Source organism: Phyllobates terribilis, unplaced genomic scaffold (assembly GCF_046119375.1).
Source record: "Phyllobates terribilis strain yellow unplaced genomic scaffold, ASM4611937v1 Scaffold_4__5_contigs__length_816908805, whole genome shotgun sequence".
NCBI classification, from domain to species: Eukaryota; Metazoa; Chordata; class Amphibia; order Anura; family Dendrobatidae; genus Phyllobates; species Phyllobates terribilis.
In genome coordinates, this window is record NW_027362764.1 from 545,480,797 (window position 1) to 545,504,728 (window position 23,932).

Consider the following 23,932-nt stretch of genomic DNA (forward strand, 5'->3'; position numbering starts at 1 on the left):
ATGTCTTACCTAGCGGGTGATGCCTTGAATTGGATCACCCCCCTATGGGACGCACAGGATCCTATCGTCCTGGACATAATGGCCTTCCTGGTGGCCTTTCTAATGGTCTTCGATGATCCTAACCCGGAGACCCCTGCTGAAGCTTCACTTCCCAATATCCCGGAGCAGCCCCGATGGGTAATGTGTGTGGGTAGCGCAATAGTCCTCCAGCCCAATGAGACTACTGCCCACCCAGAATCCTCACAGGGTGACTACGCTCTCCGGAATACTTCTCCCAACCTCAAGACGCAGTCCAGACGTGCTAGACGTAGAGGCAAGCCGTCACGCCAGGGTCTGTACTCCCTGAGACCTCCTGACCCCAACCTTGAAGTCCCTACTGAAGCTTCATCTCCCTGTATCCCGGAGAAGCCCCAACGGGTAATGTACGTGGGTAGTGCACCAGTTCTCCTGCCCGAAGAGACTGCTGCCCACCCAGAATCCACACCGGAGGACCCCCTCTTGCCTCCTGAATCCCCCGGGATACCACTTGATGACAATTGGAGAGAGACTTCCCTATACTCTGCACCTGATACCTTGCCTGCTTTGTCCAGTGAGTCCGACCTAGTGTTCCCTGAAGCAGAGGTTACCCCCGAGTCTCTACACCCCTCCGATCAGGCGGAGGATCTCCAGTTGTCTCCTGAACCCTTCGGGGTGCTACCTGGTAGCGAATGGACAGAGACTTTCCTATACTCGGTACCTGATACCTCGGCTGCTTCATCCAGTGAGTCCGACCTAGTGTACTCTGAAGCAGAGGTTACCCATGAGTCTCTACACCCCTCCGACCAGGCGGAGGACCTCCAGTTGTCTCCAGAACCCTTCGGGGTGCCACCTGGTGGTGAATGGACATAGACTCTCCTATACTCTGTACCTGATACCTCTCTCGCTTCGTCCAGTGAGTCCAACCTAGCGTACTCCGAAGCAGAGGTTACTCCCGAGTCTCTACACCCCTCCGACCAGGCGGAGGACCTCCAGTTGTCTCCAGAACCCTTCGGGGCGCCACCTGGTGGTGAATGGACAGAGACTTTCCTATACTCGGCACCCGATACCTCGCCTGCTTCGTCCAGTGAGTCCGACCTAGTGTACTCTGAAGCAGATGTTTTCCCCGAACCTCTTCACTCTTCTGACCCGGCGGAGGACCTCCAGTTGTTTCCTGAATCCTCCGGGGTACCACCAGATAACAAAGAGACAGTGACTTTTCCTCACCCTGTACCTGATAACCCGTCTATTTCTTCCTGTGAGTTTGACAAGATGTACCTCGAAGCAGAGATTACCCCCAAGTCTCTGCTCCCCTCCAACCCGGTGGAGGACTTCCAGTTGTCTCCTGTACCCTCTGGGGTGCCACCTGAAAATATATGGAGAGAGACTTCCTTGTTTGCTGTTCCTGGTACTCCACCCATTTCGTCTGTTGCTGAGGATGGCTGGATAGGAGGTAGCATCCTAGCTACCCAGAGGAGACCAGTTTTTCTGGTGGACAGTGGAAGTGATCTCCTTGAAGTGAAGGATTGGCCCTCGAATTCCCTGCGGAACATTCTGGCAGGCTTGAAGAAGAGGGGGTGTAAGGGGGGGTACTGTAACATACCTGGCGGCGTCCTTGCATAGTGGTCCATCTCCCACTGTGCAAGAGCGCGCACTTGATCTCCAGTCCAGAATGTCTCTCTGGCTTCCCTCCATGCTGTCTGTTTGTGTCTGTTTCTGCTGCTTAAGGGCAGCGCCCGATCACTTCCTGCTTTTTGTACCTGCTGCAGGCACACCCCTTGTGCGTCCTCAGCCTATTGCTGTCTGTCACCTGGTATTTAACCCAGCTGCTCCAATCAATCCCTGCCTGAGCATTGTGTTTCTTCCTGCTCTACTCTTGCTCACCGCTCCAGGCGGTCTTGTCCTACCCTGCTCTCGCTCACCTCTCTGGGCGGCCTCACTCTGCTGTGTTTGTCCGCCACATCTGTGGTTCTGTTCCTGAGTCCCAGTGTGTACTGGGTCCTATCCCGCCTGTGTTCCTACCTGCTAGTGCCTCCCTGTCTGCACTCTAGCCGTGCTTGCCTGTACCCCCCTGCCTGCATACCCACCTGCCTGCATACCAGTCGTGCCTGCCTATTCGCACCAGTCTGTGTGCCAGCCTAACCAGTCTGTTCCTGTATTCCCCTGCGTGGGTCAACAGCCGTGTCCGGGGTCTGTCCTGGAGTAGCACCTGGTCCCTCTGCTCGGTTCCTCCTTGGTGCACTGGCGTCGTATGCCATCGTGCGACCCTGGTCGGATCGGGTGAATACCTAGTTACGCCCCTCCAGGCATTCACTCTCCGGCACGGTCCAGTGGAATCACACGCACACGCCGCTCAGCCCGGGCGTGTGCATTACACAATCACTTTTTATATTTTGTGTCCCATTATCTCTTTATAGATTATAATCTTGCATACAAGGCCCTTGTATAATTTTTGAATTGTGTGTTACTATTCAATGTCTGATATGGTCTATACATGTGTAGCGCCCCGAGGGTTCGGTTGCTACCGGGGTATTGCACCTCAACCAGAGGTGTGATATTCCACTCCCAGGTAAGGATGGAGCATGGACCAGGGCTCAGTATCTGCATACACACACTCACCCCATTTCCGGGGGACAGCTCTATTATGCTCCCATTTATATGCAGGCACAACTGACCATGTCTCTGGCTGGAGTGGGGAGGGGGAAGAGAACCCAGTGATGTAGGAGCAGAACGGGACGGTTTCTGGAGCATAGTAAGGAGCTCATTGGGTGCAGGTCACCAGAGCTCAGGACACAGAGAAGCAGATAAAAGGTGGGAGCCATCTTAGGTTAGAAGAAGTAGTCAGTCAGAGAGAGCTGACAGGGAGCTGAGGCTCAGCCTGAGCTCAGCTCCACGAGGCAGGCCTAGAGAAGAGGCCGAGGCCAGAGAGGAGAAGTGAAGAAGGAGAAGGAAGGATAGAGAAGAGACAGAGGAGTAGAAAGGCTCCAGAAACAAGAAGGCAGAAGGGACCCTAAGAGAGAGCAGAACGGACAGCAACCGTTGCAAACCCGCGTTATTTCGGGTGAAGGGTCAGGCTATAGAAGGGTACCGGATTCCCAAGTTGGTGGAGGTAAATCATCCCTCAGCCAAGAACCGGAGGTCATGATCATCTATTGGTGTGACCCCCCGCCAAACCTGCTAGGAAGGCACCATATAGGATAGCGGGAAGCGGAGGCCAACGTTTGCCCGCAAAGGTCCGCTGTAGCTGGACAGAAGTTTGGTCACTGGTGGGGCACGAGAGGCCAGAGAAAGGACAGAAGGGAGTCCTGTGCCATACTCCTGAATCGCCTGGGGGTTGACCGAGCCCCTCACCTGGTGGACGCAGCATGGCTTGGGCAGTCATTGCTGACAGAAGTGACATAGATAACAACTGTGAGTAAAAACCCTGGACTGCATCATTGGACTCTGCGTGATTTCTGCTGTGCCTGCACCATCACCCCCAGCATCCACCTACACTGCCCTGAGGCTACATTCTTCCCGTGGGGAGTTATCCTACCCTGTGCTGCACACCAACACCAGCCTCAGCGGTCTGCCTTGCAGCGGCGGTTATCTCTGACTGCAATCCACGGGTGGCGTAGTCGGACATTCAAAACACTGATAAATAGACTGCCGCCATTTGGTCTGACCACCCTGAGCCACGGGATCGGGTTGCCACTACTACCCCCATCAGCACCGTACACTAGAAGGCCCGGTCTCGGGTACCCCACGGCCCAGGGGGTGAGTCACATGTATTCTCTGAAAAGTAAAGTGCTGCAGAACATGTTGACGCTCTATAAAAAAAATAATGATTATTACGTTTATAGCAAAACATAAAAATGTCTAGATACAATACACCTCTATCGAAACTGTCCTAAGGAAAAAGTATATTTTTGGCCATAACAACAAATCACAGCTCAGTTTTATTTTCTTTATCTGCTTTGGTAAAATGAAAGGAGTACTGATTGCTTGAACTTGCTATGGTCATTAAAAACATTTTCCCAAATCTGCTCTATTATGTTTTGTTTTTTGTTGTTTCATATATTTTAACACAGCATGCTGTCAGTATAGCAATTTTCTATTTTTTTTTTACTTCAGAGGCTTTGTAATAAATTGTATAAAATGTCTGGAATGATTATCTTTACAAAGTAAAACACAATAAAAATGACATTAAAACACATAAAAACACCTTAAAAACGAGTTAAACCTTTGGACTTTTTTGTATGCATTTTATAATACACACCAAACACATTGTGTGACTGATGCCTAAGGCAATAAGTGTTTAATATAAAGTTGCCATGTCAGTGGTCACATGGTACTTGCCATCTAATCAGATGAAGGAACATAAAGCATCAATATACATCGACATTAGTTCTCATTTATTGAAATCTGCTATATTTTCAGATCCATGTTTTTATGTACATGTTCTTATAAAGACAAAGATGAAGCATACAAAATACTTGAAAAGGACTTATTATTTTCTAGAAAATTTCATAAAGTTAACACCAAAATACAAAACTTTTCTTAAATATGTATATTTAGGAAAGCTAAAAAAATCAAATTTAGTGATGGAAGTTTTTTCTTTATGAAAAGAAGCCTAAAGTTGGCTTTTGTCAGCTCTCCAATGTGTCTCTATTTTGACAGCTGTGTGAGACTTCCTGATTCTGAGCTGAGTGACTTGAGAGTGTGCAGCAAGTGATCACAAATGAGCTTTGCTTTAAGCTGCATGTATTTATGTAAGAAGAGATGAAGCATGGATTTATATCTATTATAGAAAATCATGAAGAGTTGGAGGAGACTAGAAGCTGCAACAACAAATTTAAATCCTGTCACAACTTCTACTTAGTGTGGGTAATTGCTGTGGTTGTCAGTCTGTGTGTATGTAGTTAAAGACTCATGTTAACCTTTTAGAAGCAGGTATGTCCTCCTCTAGAAAATTAACCAATTACAAGCAGCTACTCTTTCAGATTAACTCTTTAGAAGTAGTTGTATCTTACATTATTAGCTGAATACTGTAATTCATGGGGGTTTCTTATTACATGTAGCAAGTATTGCACAGGCTTAGGGAAATATTACTAATAGTCCCAGAGTTTTCAAAGTCATTGAGATATTTTTAATAGAACTGATACATAGAAAACTTTCCTTGTTTAATCTTCAACCACTGCCAAATTTCTCAAGTACACTCTTACTTCTAATAAAAGGAAGAAAAGAAAACACTAAGTGGCCCACAGCAGTGAAGTTTTGCATAAAACTAGGATTTTGCATGCAAAATATTCATTATATTAACAAAAGATCTATTAAAATCTGCACCTAAAAATTACCCTTATGGCTCACTTCCTGACTCAAATTTTCTCCAGTTAAAGTAGTTATGTGTTTAGACTATCAGTTTTTATGCTTAACAAAATATGCAGTTTTGATCAGGTTTTCTTTATGTGAAATTTTGCTGTTTCTCCATAAACACCTTTGTAAAGGAGTATGGTCATATTAAGATTGGAGGTTGTTAAATTAATGCCTTTTTAAGTATCTTGGAGATAGTTATTGACTGTTTTTAATGAGCTTACATTTCATTTTAATTATATCCATTTTTCTTCTTGGTGTTGTCATTAATTTTGACAATGCTCCTTCTTAATTTGCCATTTGCAGGTTACAGCCAAGAAAGTGGTGATCCACATTTTGAATTTCCTTAATATTTTATGAGACTCAGGCAACCAGTTTGGTAAAACTCTCCCTCTGATTAGGGAATTATGAATAAAAGGTCCTTTTACTGCACCTATTTCATTCATGACTGAAAGGTCCTTTACATTTAATCAAAGTTTAAAATTGCTTAAATAAAATTTTACAGTTTTTATTTAAAATTCATGATGATGTGGACAAAGTTATTAAAGTAGAAGGGCTCTAGATTTTATATGGTAATTTTTTCAAATGTCTGTAAACCTAGTAGAGTATGTTTTACTTTTATGGATATATAAACTAAGAGTTAGGAGACACACCCCAGAAGAAGCAATCTAGCGAAACTCTTTGCCAGATAACTACATGACAGTGAGCCATGACTATGATTTTTAAATGCAGTTTTAATTGCTGTTTTGTGAGTATAATAAATCCTTTGTTTATAAGATTATGGTTTTATGCAATACTTCACAACTGTAGGCGGCATGCTGCAGAAGAGAAAGCAGCACTGAGTGAAGCTTAGAGCAGGAAATTTTCCTCTTTATCTGTTCTACCTCAATTCATGATTTGAGAAATCTGTGATTTTTAGTACTAATTTCCTTAGGCTTCACAATACTCTTTCATTGCTACGATTATTTTAGAATTTTAGAAGACATACATTATGTTTATGTTTTCTGCTGTGGCTTTTTAGGCATTTTTAAGGTATATTGCTGAGACATTTCTGTGTATGAATTTTATAACATGGCAAATAAATACTAATATTCTGTATGAAGTCAAGTTCAGGTTTCTGACAGGAGTTGAAGAGAAATTTGTTATGTTATTTTATGCATTTGTTATATACCAATAAGATCTTTTTAATCAATGTCTTCTACTTGTAGCACTGTACATATGTTGTTTCTTTTGCATTGAGTAGAGGTCTGAATAAGACACAGTATTATTGCACTGCATGAGAGATACGGGATATAGCTGTAATTATAGTTATAAGTGACACCTTTGAATTCAGCATTTTTTTCATCTCTTACATTATTAAAAACATAATGAATACCATTTTATTATGTTTCTCTGGATCACAATTGCAAACATGGGTTAAGCTTGTGTCTTTTCCAGTTTCACTAAGTACCTACATAATATTTATAATGCAGCTACAGTTTGGAGCTTTAAAACAAGAATGCAATTAAAAGTTTTACATTAAAAATCCAAAATTATTTTTAATATTTATTGTACACTGGTATAGTATTGTAATATACTTACTCTTGCTTTTTTCTCAAGTTCTAGCATAAGCCTTTCATGTTGCTCCGCTATCGCCAGGGTTGCAGAATGGACTTTCTGATAGATCATCTCTCCTTCTCTAGTTTGAAATGTAAATAGCCCTTCACCCGTGTCACACATTCTATAAAGAAGAGAAAAAGACATTATCCAATTGTAGTTCAGTAAATTCTAAAAGGCATTCAATACCTACAATTGAAATAAGCAAGTAAAATCACTGTGTTACTAAGTTTACTTTTTATTTTTATCATTGGTTTACTTTTTTAAGTCGTGCTTCTAGACAAAGTAATTTGTGATTATTTCCTTGGTTTCATGATCAATTTAATACATACTGTGCAGAATTATTAACGCTTGTCCAGATGCTTATATGTAATTGTAATTAGGAGCCGTCTCTTAAACATTGTGCAAATGTTTCACATTAGCACAACAATGAAAAAAATGTATATAACATATGGTCTTGAAGTGTCCACACAGATGTCATCTCAGACTATCCAATAAAAGATGTATATTAGAGATGATCAAATCCTTTGAAATTCAAATTTGCCAACTTTTGAAAATTTTCAAAAAAAATTTGATTTCTGGTGTTTAAATTTGCTGGGAATCGTAAGTATTTAAATTGCCCTGAAAAGACAGATATAATATTCTGAGGTCCTCAGGGACAAACTCTTTCTATCTCTTTACTACAAATACAGCCTTAGTAATGTCAAATGACCTCCACATATGTGAACAAATGTTAATCATTCACTGGTATTTTGTCACACACACTAGCTGTACAGTTTATTCAGAGGTGTGGTTTGTGACATCTTTTCACTAAAGAAATTCACCTTTAAATGGTTGCTGTGCTGTGTTTCCTGCCTCAGCTTTTATACAGGCTATGATAGGCTGTGCTATACTATGTGATGTACTTTGCTGTGTGATGGCTGTGCTATACTATGTGATGTGATAGCTGCAAGGCTTTATTGGGGAGCCCGAGGTTATGTAAGCCTTCTCTGACTGATGCAATCTTCTGCATTGCGTAAAATATTGGTGAGCATTTTTGGTGGTTTGCGTGAATCAATTATCAATTGTTTGAATTTATCAGTTCCAGCTAATTTCCTAAAATGCAACTTTAATTTAATTTGCAGCAAATCAATTTGCTCTTCTCTAATGTACTCTCCAAAAATTATAAAGAAAACACAAAAAATAATAATTTATCTATATGAAATATGCCTTTCATTTCAAAATAGTCTTTTTGAAATTAGGCATAAGTAAGATGCCATCTTACATGGGTTGAACAAAATAGAAAGAACCAGCCCCAGCACTCACGTGTTGAATAAATGCTTCTTTAATGGCAATTTACACAAAGCAAGACGTTTCATCCCCTCCCAAGGTTTTGTCCACTCCCAGGCTTTTGTCAATTGACAAAAGCTTGGGAGAGGATGAAACGTCTTGCTTTGTGTGGATTGCCATTAAAGAAGCATTTATTCAACACGTGAGTGCTGGGGCTGGTTCTTTCTATTTTGTTCAAGTTGATTCCCCACGTGCACCAGTTTATGAATGTAGTGCCGACTATTCTTGGACTCCACAGCTTACATGAGTTGGCCACTTTGAAAAAAATTATTAAGATGTTTATGCCACAATTCTGGCATAAAACACCTTAGCAAGTCACAATATTTTTAAAAGTTAGAAGTTGTGCCAATGCATTTCAACATTTGGGTTTTGCAGAAAGAAAAAGAAAAAATACCCAGCGTTAAAAACAAGATGAATGTAAAAAACTTTGCCTTTATTTCTTCAATTAAAAAGCAAGATAGCTTGTACACCAGAGAGAACTGGTCAAACCGATGCATTTCAGTGGTTAAGCCTTAACCATGATTAAGGCTTAGTGGCAATGTGTCGGATTGACCAGTTCTCTGTGGTGTAGAAGCTTTCATGCCTTTTAACTGAAGTAATAAAAGCTAAATTTTACTTCCATTCATCTGGGTTTCAATGCTGGAGATTTTTTCCATTTTTCCTGCAATTTACGCTAACCCGCACCATGGCGGCTCTGTGCGTTGACTGTGTCATATTTAGGTGCATTAATTATGGTGAGCTGACTTTTAAATACTGGAGATTTTTTCTTTAATTCCTGCAATTTATGCTGACCCGCACCATGGCAACTCCATGCGTTGACTATGTCATATCCAGGTGCATCAATTATGGTGAGCTGACTTTCTCTCGTATGATATTTGGGATTTGAACACCATCCAGCTACACCAGCCAGCTACATCAATATAGGCGTACTGTGGGTGGCACATGGGCAGGCTGAGGAGTGGCTACTACTGCCCATCACATTCTTGAAAAGTTATGCAACTCCAGACCGACGCAAAACTGGAAAAGCATTCAAAGAGAAGCAGTTCCAGCCACCACATTAGGGGTGAGTTAATTGATTGACTAAATATAGCAGGATCATTTTAAAGTTGATCATTTTGTATGGCCCTCAAATGATCTTAGAAATATCTAAATGGCCCCTGGTAGAAAAAATCTTCCCCACCCTTGATCTAGGACAAAACAGTTTAACCTTTGATCCTTCTTCTACAACTTTTGTCCATCTGATTATATCACTAGAGTGGTGGGAAAAATGAGTTTGAGACAGGGATAAACATATAAGAATTTTAATATGTTACCTTTGAATAGTAGTTTGAAATTTAAATTACTATTTTCTATACTTTTTTGTTTTTGCAAAATGTTCTGACTCAATCTACTAGATAAAATAATGTTTATGAATAGCTGAGCTTGAACTAACATTGAACATTTCAATTGGTACAAAACAATTTTATTTGGAGCTATTACAAAATTTACAGATTTCCATCTTTCCTTGAATGAAAATAACTTTCAGATATCATCCTTAACTATATATCATTTAAATCATAAGTAAAGGCACCGTATGAATGGAAAGTCTGCTTCTTATTTATGTAGCCAAGTCATTTTTGACAACCTGGTATACATTAAAGCAATAAGATATATTTTACTGCTAACCTTTGGGATTAAAAGATAGTGGTACCATATAGGTTATCAGATATTCCTTACAGAGATCAATTGACTGCAAAAGATAGAATGTACTACATTGTGCTAATATTCATATAACAAGAGTCAGTGAATGGATTAGCTGAAAGTTTCATAATTTCAGGTATTATTAGGGAAGCTCATTAAAGAAGGTGAATATTTCTCTGTTAAAAATATTCAATTTTTAACCTTATTTTTGTAGCGAGTATGTAAAAGAATAACAAATATCAAAAAGATAAACTAGTTAGATTCTGCTATCATTCGCACTTAGGATTCTAAATTTGGTGCAACCATTGCAAGTTGCTTGGCTATGCCTTCTTCATGTGTTTATTCATCAAAAATGGTTTATTTATTTCACAGAAAAAAAAATAAAATATTTTTTCATAAATAAGGGTCCACATTCTTTTGATGCATTTCATTTCTCTAATCTATCCCTTAGTCTTTATTGTGAGAAAAAAATTAGATTAACAAACTTAGGCTTAATACACACTATGTCTGTGCCAAATGTCAAGTGCAAGATGTGTGCGCTTGACATTGGCCACAGTCAGGATGGATACCTATTCATCCGTCCACCATAGATACCCACTGTAAAAAACGTACACCACATGGTATAAATTTCTTTGCAATGGCCATTTGCATAGGAAAGCTAAGTGTGCTGCATTTTCCTACACATGAAAACCACCAGTATGCAGATGACGATGTCAGGGGCTGAAAGAACACATTTTTGACCAACTGGTCAAATGAGGGATATGGCAATGTTACAGTACACATTAGGATAAGATCCCACTTACACTTACCCTAAGCCAGGTGTAAGGCAGCTACCGGATATATAGTTAATGGGAGGTATGTGTCACAGAGATGGTTGTCATCTGTGATGTAATCCTGGAGTGTTGCTCTAGCGCACATAGCACTAAGAGGATTGTTTGGTGCATTCGGGACCAGGTTATGGGCAGCCATGAGAGATGAGAGGGTCTGGCTGCCCACATACCTCATCTCTGGGTGTGGTTAAGAGGTTAAAATGGAGTCCTTTGTTTGACACATGGTCTGTGTATGGAGGGAGAAGGTCTCCTGTGTGTTGTTGTCTCCAGACTGAGCCAGTGTACTGGATGCTACCCAGCCTGTGTGCCCACAGGACTGGCTAACCAGAGACTTTGCCTGAAAGACTGTTTGCTTTATTTTGCCTGCACTAAAGGCTGTTTGTTTTCCTTTTTGTTTATGCACGGTTTCTAAGGTAATAAACCGACATGGACATTTAAATGAAAATGCTTTCTGTTTGCCTCACGCCACACCCACGTGAGTAGAAACCCCTCACAGGGTAATCTCTAACTATTTTCTTTAAAAAAACCTAGACAATATTTAAAACTCTAAGGCTGAATGCAAACTGGTTGAGATGTGCTAAGGATAAGTAGAATTGTGTCTATAGGCTCTTGGAAGATAAATCCAAACTTTACTGCATTATCAAATGAAAACCCCATTTCCAAAAAAGTTGGGACGCAGTGTAAAATGTAAAGAAAACAAGAAGTCAATGATTTGGAAATCCCTCAGCCATATTTTATTCAGAATGTAGAAGGCATATCAGAAGGCGAAAGATAGACATTCTTCCATTTCATAATTAACTCATTTAGAAATTGATGGCAGCAACACACCACAAAAAATTGGGACACATTTAAAAAAAAGGCTGGAAAAGTAAGTGGTACTAATTAGTGATGAGCGAGCATGCTCGCTACTGCTCGGTGCTTGCCCGAGCATCTCACTGCTCGAGATGCTCGGCGCTCGCTGAGTATTTCCAGGGTTGCTTGGTGGGAGCTCGGGTCCCCTCTGCATGTTTGGCTTTCTTTAAAGTGCCAATCAACATGCAGGGATTGCCTGCTACACATTGTAATGCCCCAGCCATGGTGGTTGTGGCATTACAGTGATTGGCTGGCCACACAGCGTCATCAGGTCTATATCAGACCTGGCGCCGCCATGCTCATCACAGTCACTTCGGAATCAGACAGTGTAGGGAGAGGTGTTGCAGAGCTAGGGAGAGATTCATTTGTTTCTAGTTAGTATAGGTGTACCAAACTATATTAGAGACACATATTCATCCCCACAAACAGTCCTTCTGAGGACTAATCCATCTGCAGAGATATCAGGCAGACAGTGTATATAGGCAGGCAGGGTATATAGCAGACTTCAGTGCACATAGCACAAAAAGGTCCCCTCCCTGCATGTTTGGCGCTCTTTAAAGCGCCAATCAACATGCAGGGATTGCCTGTCACATATTGTAATGCTCCAGCCATGGTGGTTTTGGCATTACAGTGATTGGCTGGCCGCACAGTGTCATCAGGTCTATATCAGACCTGGCACTGCTGTGCTCGTCACAGTCACTCTGGAATCAGGCAGAGTAGGGAGAGGTACTGCTGCGTCAGGGAGAGATTTTCTTGTGTATTAGGTAGTGTAGGGAGAAAAACATACATTACACATATCCATCTTAACAAATAGTCCTTTTGAGGACTAACTAATCCATCTGCAGAGATATCAGGCAGGCAGTGTATATAGGCAGGCAGGAAGGGTATATAGCAGACTTCAGTGCATATAGCACAAGAGGCTCCATTCCAATTCTGCCTTCTGCTGCTGTTAGATATTTCTATACAAAGGCCAAGGATTCAGGGGCCAGGAATACTTTTTTGGATCTTAATCCTCATTATTTGCTTAAAAAGCAATCCAAAGAACACCGTTTTTCTGCGCCATTTGCTTGTTGGCACTGCAGAATACAGTCAGGTTATTTCTATATTACAGAGCTAGAAATCCAGCTATTTAAAACTGTGTTTTTCCCGTCACACGGATCACATATACGTTTCCAGAAAATACTGCCATTTTTGGCCTCCATTCCAATTTTGTTTCACTGTGTCAGCGACATTTTTGACACCGGTTTGCTGTTCAAACTACTTACCTACAGGCCAGGGATTTAAAACTCTGTTTTCTCTGTCACACGGATCACATAAACGTTGTCAGAAAATACTACCATTTCCGGCCTCCATTAAAAATTTTCTTTAGTGTGTCAGTGAACCAATTCACACCAGATTTCTGTTCAAACTAGTTGCCTACAGGCCAGGTATTTAAAACTCTGTTTTCTCCATCACACGGACCACATATACGTTGTCAGAAAATACTGCCATTTCAGGCCTCCATTAAAAATTTCTTTCAGTGTGTCAGTGAAGCAATTCACACCAGTTTGCTGTTCAAACTACTTACCTACAGGCCAGGTATTTACAACTCTGTTTTCTCCGTCACAGGGATCACAAATACGTTGTTAGAAAATACTGCCATTTCTGGCCTCCATTAAAAATTTCCTTCAGTGTGTCAGTGAAGCAATTCACACCAGTTTGCTGCTCAAACTACTTACCTACAGGCCAGGTATTAAAAACTCTGTTTTCTCCTTCACACGGATCACATATACGTTGTCAGAAAATACTGCCATTTCTGGCCTCCATTAAAAATTTCTTTCAGTGTGTTAGTGAAGCAATTCACACCAGTTTGCTGTTCAAACTAGTTACCTACAGGACAGGTATTCAAAACTCTGTTTTCTACATCACACGGATCACATATAAGTTCACTCTAAACTCAGTCATTTGTAGTGAGCGTGGAAGATACTGTCCTCCATTTAAAATGGGCAAGGCACGTGGCAAGGGACGGGGAACTGGACATGATGGTGATGGCGCATACAGAGGCCGAGGACAAGGCCGTGGGCAAGCTGAAATTGTGCCACAACAAACTCTCACATCTTCTTGCCCGACCTTCCTGTCCCAATTCCTAGGGAACCATAGCACACCACTATTGAACCAAGAGCAGTGTCAAAAGGTTGTTGGTTGGATAGCGGATAATGCTTCCAGTCACTTAGCCACCACCACCACCACCACCCTGTCTTCCACACGGTCAAGTCTCAGTAGCCGTGAGTCTGGACCGCATATTCCTCACCTTGATCCTCCTTCCTCCCACCATGCTGAGTGTCCAGAGACAACTGTTCCCACACTTGGACACTCTGAAAAGCTATTCACTTTTCCATTCATAGATTCGGGCCTCTCGCCCATTCCACTTGAAGCGGGGCAAGAAGTGATCGTGTGTAGCGATGCCCAAATATTTGAGCAGCCACGGTCACACGAAGGTGACAGTGGGAAAGTGTCACAAGAGGTGGACGATGATGAGACACAATTGCCAGAAAGTCAGGAGGAGGACCAGGGTGCGGAAGTGGAAGACGAAGTGGAGGATGATATAGTAACTGACCCAACCTGCAGGAGGACACGCAGAGTGAGGACAGCAGCACACAGGGGGGAGGGAGGGAGATCACCCCAACATGCAGGAAGAAGCAGTGTGGTGGCCGCAGACAGAAGGCAGGCAACAGTTCCCTGTAACAACAACACGAAGGAAGTTGCCAGTACAACTGTTAGGTCTTCCCGAGTCTGGTTGTTTTTGAAGACTCTGCCGATAACCCCAAAAAGACAATTTGCACCACCTGCCAGGCCAGCATCAGCAGGGGTGGCAAAACTAGCAGCCTGACCACCACTAGCATGATAAGGCACATGGCAGCAAAGCACCCGACTTTGTGGGCCGAGCCCCAGGGTCCAGGAACAGTGTCTGCAGGTGGCCCCATTGCTTCTTCCGCTGTTGTGCATGCAAGCCAATCCCCTGTCCATGGTGCTTGCAAAGATGCCTCCTACCCTACACCTATCATTGCGCACTCTTAAGTAGCAGCATCAGGAAGCACGTCCATGTCCTTGTCCCAGCGCAGTATTCAGCTGTCCATACCCCAGCCCTTGGAATGCAAGCGCAGATATGCAGCCAAAGCCCCACAGGCCACACTACTAAATTCTCACATTTCACGACTGCTTGTGCTCGAAATGTTGCCTTTTAGGCTTGTGGAGTCGGAAGCATTCCACAACCTGATGGCGGTGGCCATTTCTCGGTACTCGGTCCCCAGCCGCCACTATTACTCCCGATGTGCTGTCCCCGCATTACACAAGCACACGTCCAAAAACATTAGCAGTGCCCTTAACAACGCAGTTACCAGGAAAGTCCACCTAACCACGGACACGTGGACAAGTGCTTTTGGGCAGGGACGATACATCTCGCTGACGGCACACTGGGTTAACATAGTGGAAGCCGGGACCCAGTCGGACCTTGGGACGGAACACGTACTCCCGATGCCAAGGATTGCGGTCCCTAGGTCAATCAGGGTTGCCCCCATAGTCTACAACTCCTGAACCTCATCCTTCTCAAATCCTGCCCTGAGCTGCCGGATCTGCTTGTTAAAGTGCGCCGCCTGTGTGCCCATTTTAGAAAGTCAGCTACAGCTTCCGTCGTCATTGCCGTGTTTCAGTAGCGTTTGCAGCTTCCGGCTCACAGACTGGTGTGTGATGTCCCCACGCGTTGTAACTCTACACTGCAGATGTTGGGAAGCATTTGTGAGCAGAAGAGGGTAGTTTTTGAGTACCAGCATCAACAAGGCCATCGGTATTCAGTTCAGACTCCACACATAAGACCTCAGAAGTGGACATGGATGTCAGACATATGTACCATCCTCCAAAACTTTGAAGACTCCACCAAGATGGTGAGCGGCGATGACGCCATAATTAGCGTCACCATCCCGCTTCTCTGTCTTCTGAAATTCTCTCTGCTCACAATCAAAGAAGATGCATTGCAGGCGGAGCATGATGAGATGGAGCAGGGAACCATACAGGGTGATTACACCCAGCCCAGCCTCATCTCATCCCAACGTGGATTGGGTGACAATGAGGAAGAGGAGGAGGAAGGACAGGAGCTAGTTTCATGCACTATAGACGGTACTACCTGCACAGCTGACATACCGTCGGTTCAGCGTGGATGGCCAGAGGACAGAGAGGAGGAGGAGGAGAGCATGGTCAGTCATCCTCTTGGTGAGGATACGGAAGTCTTGCCTGTTAGTAGTCTGGCACACATGGCTGAGTTTATGTTACACTGCCTTTCCAATGACCCTCGTGTTGTCAAAATGATAGGTGAGAGTCATTACTGGTTGGTGATCTTCTAGACCCACGCTACAAGGAGAACTTTTTATCTCTTATTCCTGAGGCGGACAGGTCTACAAAAATGGGGCTGTACCAGAAGGCCCTAGTTGCGGAACTATTAAAAAAATTCCCATCTGAAAACGCTGGCGGCAGAGGGCACACTTCGTTGGACAACCAAGGAGTACAGGCGAGAGAGACACAACTTCAATCCAGCAGAGGCAGGGGAACACTGTCAAAGTTCTGGGAGAGTTTTCTCAGACCCTCCAATCGGAAAGGCCCTGAGGAGTGGGATACTCTCACAAGGAGTGCAAAATTTGAGAAGATGCTGAGGGAGTACATTGGCGACCATACCAACGTCGTCCGTGATTCCTCTGTGCCTTACAATTATTGGGTATCCAAGCTGTATACGTGGAATGAACTGGCTCTCTATGCCTTGGAGGTCCTGGCCTGCCCTGCCCCCAGCGTTTTATTAGAGCCGGTTTTTAGTGCCGCTGGTGGAATTATAACTGATAAGCTCATCCGCCTGTCCACTGAAAATGCTGATAGGCTGTCTCTTATAAAGATGAACAAGGGCTGGTTTGAGCCAGACTTCTCGAAACCACCGAATGATTGCAGCTTAACATAAACTCAAATCCAGTGTCTTTTCTTGGGAGGTGTACTCCCATGCACCTTTTCACACCCACACTTGGGTATACGCTTCCTGATTGTGGCTTTTTGCTCTTGTCCTCCTCCTTCTCCTCATCCTCCACCACCATTTCACCAGGGTGACTGTGGTCCGTGATGCAACACCCACAAATTTTTTTAAAGGGTGTATATGATGCCCGTAAAAAATTTTTTATACAGTATGTTCATGTATACCCCCCAGGGGTAAATGTTTGTCAGCTCATACACTTAGTGCATGGGCATTACAAGTGTAGGAGACCCGCTCCTTTCTAATGGGAACATTTTTTTATGAGGCCCTCCTCCACGTCTCTTCCAAGTGGCACTGAAGTGCCTCCAAATTTTTGGCAGCCCTTGCATTCACTGCATTGGCCAACACTATGGGAGACTCTCTTGCTAATGGGAATTTGTCGTTACTGTGGCCCTGCTCTGTGTGTCTTTAAATTCTTAGTGGGGTTTTTCCAAAAATTGGTTAGCCGTTGGACTCACTGCATACCCTATAACTGTATAGCAGACCCTCTCCTTTCTAATGGCAACATGTCGTACTTTGATACTGTGGCCCTGCTCTGTGTGTCTTTAAATTCTAAGTGGGGTTTTTCCTAAAATTGTCAGCCATTGGACTCACTGCATACCCTATAACTGTATAGCAGACTCTCTCCTTTCTAATGGGAACATGTCGTACTTGTTACCGTGGTCCTGCTCCATGTGTCTTTAAACTCCTAGTGGGGTTTTTCCTAAAATTGTCAGCCGTTGGACTCACTGCATACCCTATAACTGTATAGCAGACTCTCTCCTTTGTAATGGGAATTTGTCGTTACTGTGGCCCTACTCTATGTGTCTTTAATTTCTTAGTGGAGTTTTTCCAAAATTTGGTCAGCCGTTGGACTCACTGCATACCCTATAACTTTATAGCAGACTCTCTCCTTTGTAATGGGAATTTGTCGTTACTGTGGCCCTGCTCTTTGTGTCTTTAATTTCTTAGTGGGGTTTTTCCAAAAATTGGTCAGCCATTGGACTCACTGCATACCCTATAACTGTATAGCAGACCCTCTCCTTTCTAATGGCAACATGTCGTACCTTGATACTGTGGCCCTGCTCTGTGTGTCTTTAAATTCTAAGTGGGGTTTTTCCTAAAATTGTCAGCCATTGGACTCACTGCATACCCTATAACTGTATAGCAGACTCTCTCCTTTCTAATGGGAACATGTCGTACTTGTTACTGTGGTCCTGCTCCATGTGTCTTTAAACTCTTAGTGGGGTTTTTCCTAAAATTGTCAGCCGTTGGACTCACTGCATACCCTATAACTGTATAGCAGACTTTCTCCTTTGTAATGGGAATTTGTCGTTACTGTGGCCCTACTCTATGTGTCTTTAATTTCTTAGTGGAGTTTTTCCTAAATTTGGTCAGCCGTTGGACTCACTGCATACCCTATAACTTTATAGCAGACTCTCTCCTTTGTAATGGGAATTTGTCATTACTGTGGCCCTGCTCTTTGTGTCTTTTATTTCTTAGTGGGGTTTTTCCTAAATTTGGTCAGCCGTTGGACTCACTGCATACCCTATAACTGTATAGCAGACTCACTCCTTTCTAATCGGAAGATGTTGTACTCGTTAGTGTGGCCCTGCTCTATGTGTCTTTCAGAGTCCCTCCATCATCAATGAAACAGGATGTGTCTGATGATGTGTCACACACCACATTGCCAGATAAGGTTGTAAAGTGTTAAAATGACATTTCCCGGTGAATGCATTTGCCTTAAAAAATAATGTAAAAAAAAACAAACAGTAGGATCTTTCTTTAGTATAAAAACAGAGTCGCCAATGTAACCTCAATGTAATCACATTGTTCAGCTCCTGCACCTCCTCCTCTGTCTCCGAAATGACCACATCAGTCAGAAGCTGAAAGCACTGTAGCACTGACTTGACCAAGCGGCAACAGGCTGTGCTGAAGATAACATGCTTATGCTTAGGTGACAAACCGCCCAGCGCCTCAGAGTTGTTGAAAGCTGTAACACAGCAGCTTGTTCTGTGGCTCTCTCCACTCAAGATACAGCCAGGCATGGTCGTGTGTGACAATGGGCGGATCCTGGTGATGGAGAAATGAGAGCCGGAGTAGATACGGCTTCCCTATATGCCAGTCCTTTCACCGAGCTAAAGAATATGGCTGTGGTGAAATACAACTCCCACTGAGAAGCTGTTTCAGATTGAAAAACATTGCACCCACCAGAGGATTTGATTCTGAGGGATCCCCTTTCTCCCCCGCTCAAGAGCCCCATTGCAGCTGCAAAGTTAGCGCTATCATGAACTCTCCTGATGTAGAAGCCAGGGCACACCAGAGGATTCTCTGGTGGGACCGTCCAACCCTGCCGAGAAGCAGTCCTGGCTAAGAAAAGTGTGTGGGAAGGTTCCCGGACACTCTATGGCTGCTTTTTTACTGAGATGGAAACCCACACAAACATGGGGAGAACATACAAAATCCTTGCAGATGTTGTCCTTGCTGGGATTTGAACCCAGGATCCCAGCGCTGCAAGGTTTCAGTGCTAACCACTGATCCAATGTGCTGCCATTCACCTTCTGATATCTAACAGGCAGAAGAAACTTGCACCTACTGCCACTCTATCTTCAGCTCCTTTGTGAGAAACTAATGTATTTGGGCAGCCACTCAGTCTACCAAATAAAATTCCTGAGAAGGAATTTGGGGAAGGCTTCGCTACTGGTACTGGGGGCAGTGCTAATACCATTGCGTCGTACCATAGTTTACTGGAAATATTCCAGGCTGGTAGAAGGCAAGCAGATTCCCACAGAAAGGTACCAGCAGTAATGTTCAGGGACCCGCGCTTGTAGACGGCAGAGACAACACCGGGAGAAATAGTGGCGGCTGGGGACCGAGTATGGACACGAGGCATGAGGTTGTGAAAAACTTCCGCCTCCACGAGCCTAAAAGGCTACATTTCAGGTGAAAGCAGCCTTAGAGGACTTCCTGGGAGAAATGACAGCTGGGTAGATAAAGTTTCCCAAGTCCTTTCACCAAGCTAAAGAATATGACTGTGGTGAAATACAACTCAGCTAAAAAGCCGTGGACTGGCTCCGTACCGTCCCTGGCCAAATTCACATGTCCACGTGTTTGTGGTTAGGCGGACCTTCCCAGTAAGTGCATTGGGGAGGGCACGGGTAATGTTGTGGGACCCGTGCTTGTGGAAGGCGGAGACGACACCGGGAGAATCAGTGGCAGCTGGGGACCAAGTATGGACAACCGGCCGCCGCTGGCATGAGGTTATGAAAAGCTTCCGCCTCCGTGAGCCTAATAGGCCACATATCAAGTGAAAACAGCTTTAGAGGACTTCCTAGGAGAAATTACAGGTGGGTAGATATGGTTTCCCAAGTCCTTTCACCAAGCTAAAGAATATGGCTGTGGTGAAATACAACTCAGCAAAAAAAGCTGTGGACTGGCTCCGTACCGTCCCTGGCCACATTCACCAGTCCACGTGTTTGTGGTTCGGCGTTCCTTCCCAGTAAGTGCACTGGGGAGGTCACGGGTAATGTTGTGGGACTCGTGCTTGTGGAAGGTGGAGACAACACCGGGAGAAAAAGTGGTGGCTGGGGACCGAGTATGGACAGCTGACCGCCGATGGCATGAATTTATGAAAAGCTTCCTCCTCCATGAGCCTAAAAGGCCACATACCAAGTGAAAACAGCTTTAGAGGACTTCCTGGGAGAAATTACAGGTGGGTAGATATGGTTTCCCAAGTCCTTTCACCAAGCTAAAGAATATGGCTGTGGTGAAATACAACTCAGCAAAAAAAGCTGTGGACTGGCTCCGTACCGTCCCTGGCCACATTCACCTGTCCACGTGTTTGTGGTTAGGCGGTCCTTCCCAGTAAGTGCACTGGGGAGTGCACGGGTAATGTTGTGGGACCCGTGCTTGTGGAAGGCGGAGACAACACCGGGAGAAACAGTGGCGGCTGGGGACCCAATATGGACACCCGGCCACTGCCGGCACGAGGTTATGACCAGTTTCTGCCTCCATGAGCCTAAAAGGCCACATTTCAAGTGAAAGCAGCCTTAGAGGACTTCCTGGGAGAAATGACAGCTAAGTAGATATGGTTTCCCAAGTCCTTTCACCAAGGTAAAGAATATGGCTGTGGTGAAATACAACTCAGCAAAAAAATCTGTGGACTGGCTCCGTACCGTCCCTGGCCACATTCACCTGTCCACGTGTTTGTGGTTAGGCGGTCCTTCCCAGTAAGTGCACTGGGGAGTGCACGGGTAATGTTGTTGGACCCGTGCTTGTGGAAAGCGGAGACGACACCGGGAGAAACAGTGGCGGCTGGGTACCGAGTATGGACACCCGGCCGCCGCCGTCATGAGGTTATGAAAAGCTTCCAACTCCACGAGCCTAAAAGGCCTCATTTCAAGTGCAAGCAGCTGTCAAAACTTTGGCAGTATAGTATTGCAGCCTGTGGGTTGGTGGGTGGCTGGCTGCATACTTGCGCTTGCATTCCAAGGAATGGGGTAGGGACAACTGAACGCTGCACTGGGACTAGGATGTGGACGGTGGTTGTTGCAAGTCTGCAACGACAGGTGTATGGCGGGAGGCATCCTTGCGTGCGCCAAGGATCACTTATGATGGGCACACTTTTAGGCAGTGACCTGGGAGTCAGAGATGCTTCCTGAGGTTTTCCCCATGCTGTTCCCATGTCTTTTCAGCACTGTATGCATGTGTCTGATGATGTGTCACACACCACATGGCCAGATAAGGTTGTAAAATGTTAAAATGACATTTCCTGGTTAATGCATTTGTCTTGGTTGAAAGCAATGCAAAAGTGCAAAAACGCTTCAAAAACGCTATGTGTGAACATAGCCGAAGGTGTGGAGGAGTATTTTTGTTTTTGGCTATTTATTTTGCCTTATATACAAGTCATTACCCTGGAAAGGATGTTCCTTAACATATTTCCCAGGAAAATCCATTTTGTTTTCATTTTTGTATGTTTTATTGTGAGTCCGTAAAAGTGGCTTAATACTCTGACAACGTTGTTGATAGCTGTGATCTGGGAGTCAGAGATGCTTCCAGGGGTCTTCCCCATGCTTTTCCCATGTCATTTTAGCACTGTTCTCATCGATTTGGGCAAATTTTAGGCCCTCTGCAGACCGCCGGGGGGAGCCGCCTGAAAAATGCTCGCGTTTCCCATAGACTTACATTGGGCTCGTTGCTCAGGTCGAGCACCCGAGTATTCCAATGTGCTCGACCAGAGCAACGAGTACCCGAGCATTTTAGTGCTCGCTCATCACTAGTACTAATTAAAGACAATTGGAGGTTCAAATTTCAACTAAGTCATATGATTCTGTATACAAATACCATGCTAGAGAGGCAGAGTCTCTCAGAAGCAAAGATGATCAGAGGTTCACCAATCTGTGAGCAACTACGTCTAAACATTGTGGAACAATTTCAGAGAAATGTTCCTCAACATAAAATTGCAAAGACTTTGAATATAGCTGTTTTAGAACAGCTTATGCTCTCGTTCAGATAACATCTATTTCAGGCAATGCTTTCTATTTTTCAGTAAAGCAACGTTAAACCACATACTGCATTTATCACACCACAATGGATTCACTGAAGAAAAGTTACGGTGATGAACTGCCTGTTTGTAGTACAGACTTTTACCCAATAGAAAACCCTTAGGGCATGATCAAATTAATAATCCAGCTAAGAAGACCCAGGACTGTTGAGCAGCTAGAATCCTACATCAGACAAGAATGCAGCAATGCTCCTCTCCCAAAACTCCAGTAATTGGTCTCCTCACTTTCCAGATGTTTACAGAGTGTTGTAGGATGCTATACAATGGTAGATTTGGACGTGATCCAACTTTTTTTAAATATGTTTTCCTGCCATCATTTTCTAAGAGTTAATTTTTTTCAAATAAAATGTAAAAGTATCTAACTTTCAACATCTGATATGTGCTCTATGTTCTGTTGTGAATAAAATATGGCTATAAGAGATTTGCAAATCACTGCATTCTTATGTTCTTTACATTTTATACTGACTACCAACTTTTTTTGGAATTAGGGTTGTATTTAATTGGCATAATACTGTATAATATACATATTTAGAGTAGTCATGACCCTAATATAGAATATTTACTTGTCATTTTTGTACAAATACTGAGAAATTAAGTTTCATGTTATTAACATCACAGCACTGCATGAGATCATTGGCAACAGTGTAGCATGTAATTAAAAATCACAATATAATTACCATGGAAAAATATCAAAGATGCATAAGCAAAGTAAAGCAATGTAATTCCCAAAAGCAAACTAAATAACAGAATTTTTTTAACTCATTTACCATCCTGTATGACATAAAGGTTCTTCACATATTTATATTAGTTAACATTATTTTGATCAAAAGCTGTACATATAGTACATTTTGTATATGTAGGGGTGTATCTCCTCCTTTTTGGGCTATGCATTTTGTCTGTATAGCTTTCCACGGGCAGATGTTGAAACAGTCAGGTCTGGGTCCTGCTCTGCCCATCTCTATTTTGAGGTCTGTTTGTATGTAATAAGGTACACTACAAGAGTTAGGTACTGTCACGATTGGGTACACATTATCGCGGTGGGATGGCTTTTACACTCTTTTGTTCAAAATAGTGTCAACTAAATACCCTATTTTATATACATCTCCTATTACTATTTAATTACTTACTGCTGGGTATTTGCTCATTTTGTTTCTGTCTTAGGTTCTGTCTGTTATTGACCACAGTCTGAATGTGCATCTACACATTGCACTTTTATCAACGTGTGTTCTACTCATTTCTTTGGTTTTGTACTATATACAGCAATACCTGAGTATAGTAACACCTCATATGGACTGAGGCATGTCTTTTTGTTGGGAGTATACCTGACTGAGAAGAGTGCAATGGGCAAGCATTCTGTCCATGGTCTGCCCGTTTCGGCTATGGCTTTCTGGATTTTCAGTTTCAGGGTCCCATTCAATCTCTCTATTCTACCACTACTTTGTGGATGGTACACTGTATGAAGGCCTTTTTCACTCCCTGGATGGGAATTATTTCCTGCTTGGCTTCTCCGGTAGAGTGGGTGCATCTGTCACTCTTCATGATCTCAGGCACCCCGTATCTGCAGACGACTTCTGAAATTAGTCTCTTTGCTGTAGCCTTGGCAGTGGCTTTACAAATGGGGTACGCTTCTGTACATCCTGAGAAGCGGTCAACACACACAAGTACATACTTGTAGGTTTGCATCTTGGGAAG

At 43.6% G+C, this 23,932-nt stretch overlaps 1 protein-coding gene across 1 annotated transcript in view; it reads right to left on the reverse strand.

Annotated features, from left to right (window-relative positions):
• DOK6 (docking protein 6) overlaps positions 1-23,932 on the reverse strand; it is a 746,130-nt gene that overhangs the window by 244,271 nt on the left and 477,927 nt on the right. The window contains 1 exon segment of the mRNA XM_073676947.1: positions 6,949-7,087. Within this exon segment, the coding sequence (XP_073533048.1) occupies positions 6,949-7,087 (139 nt within the window).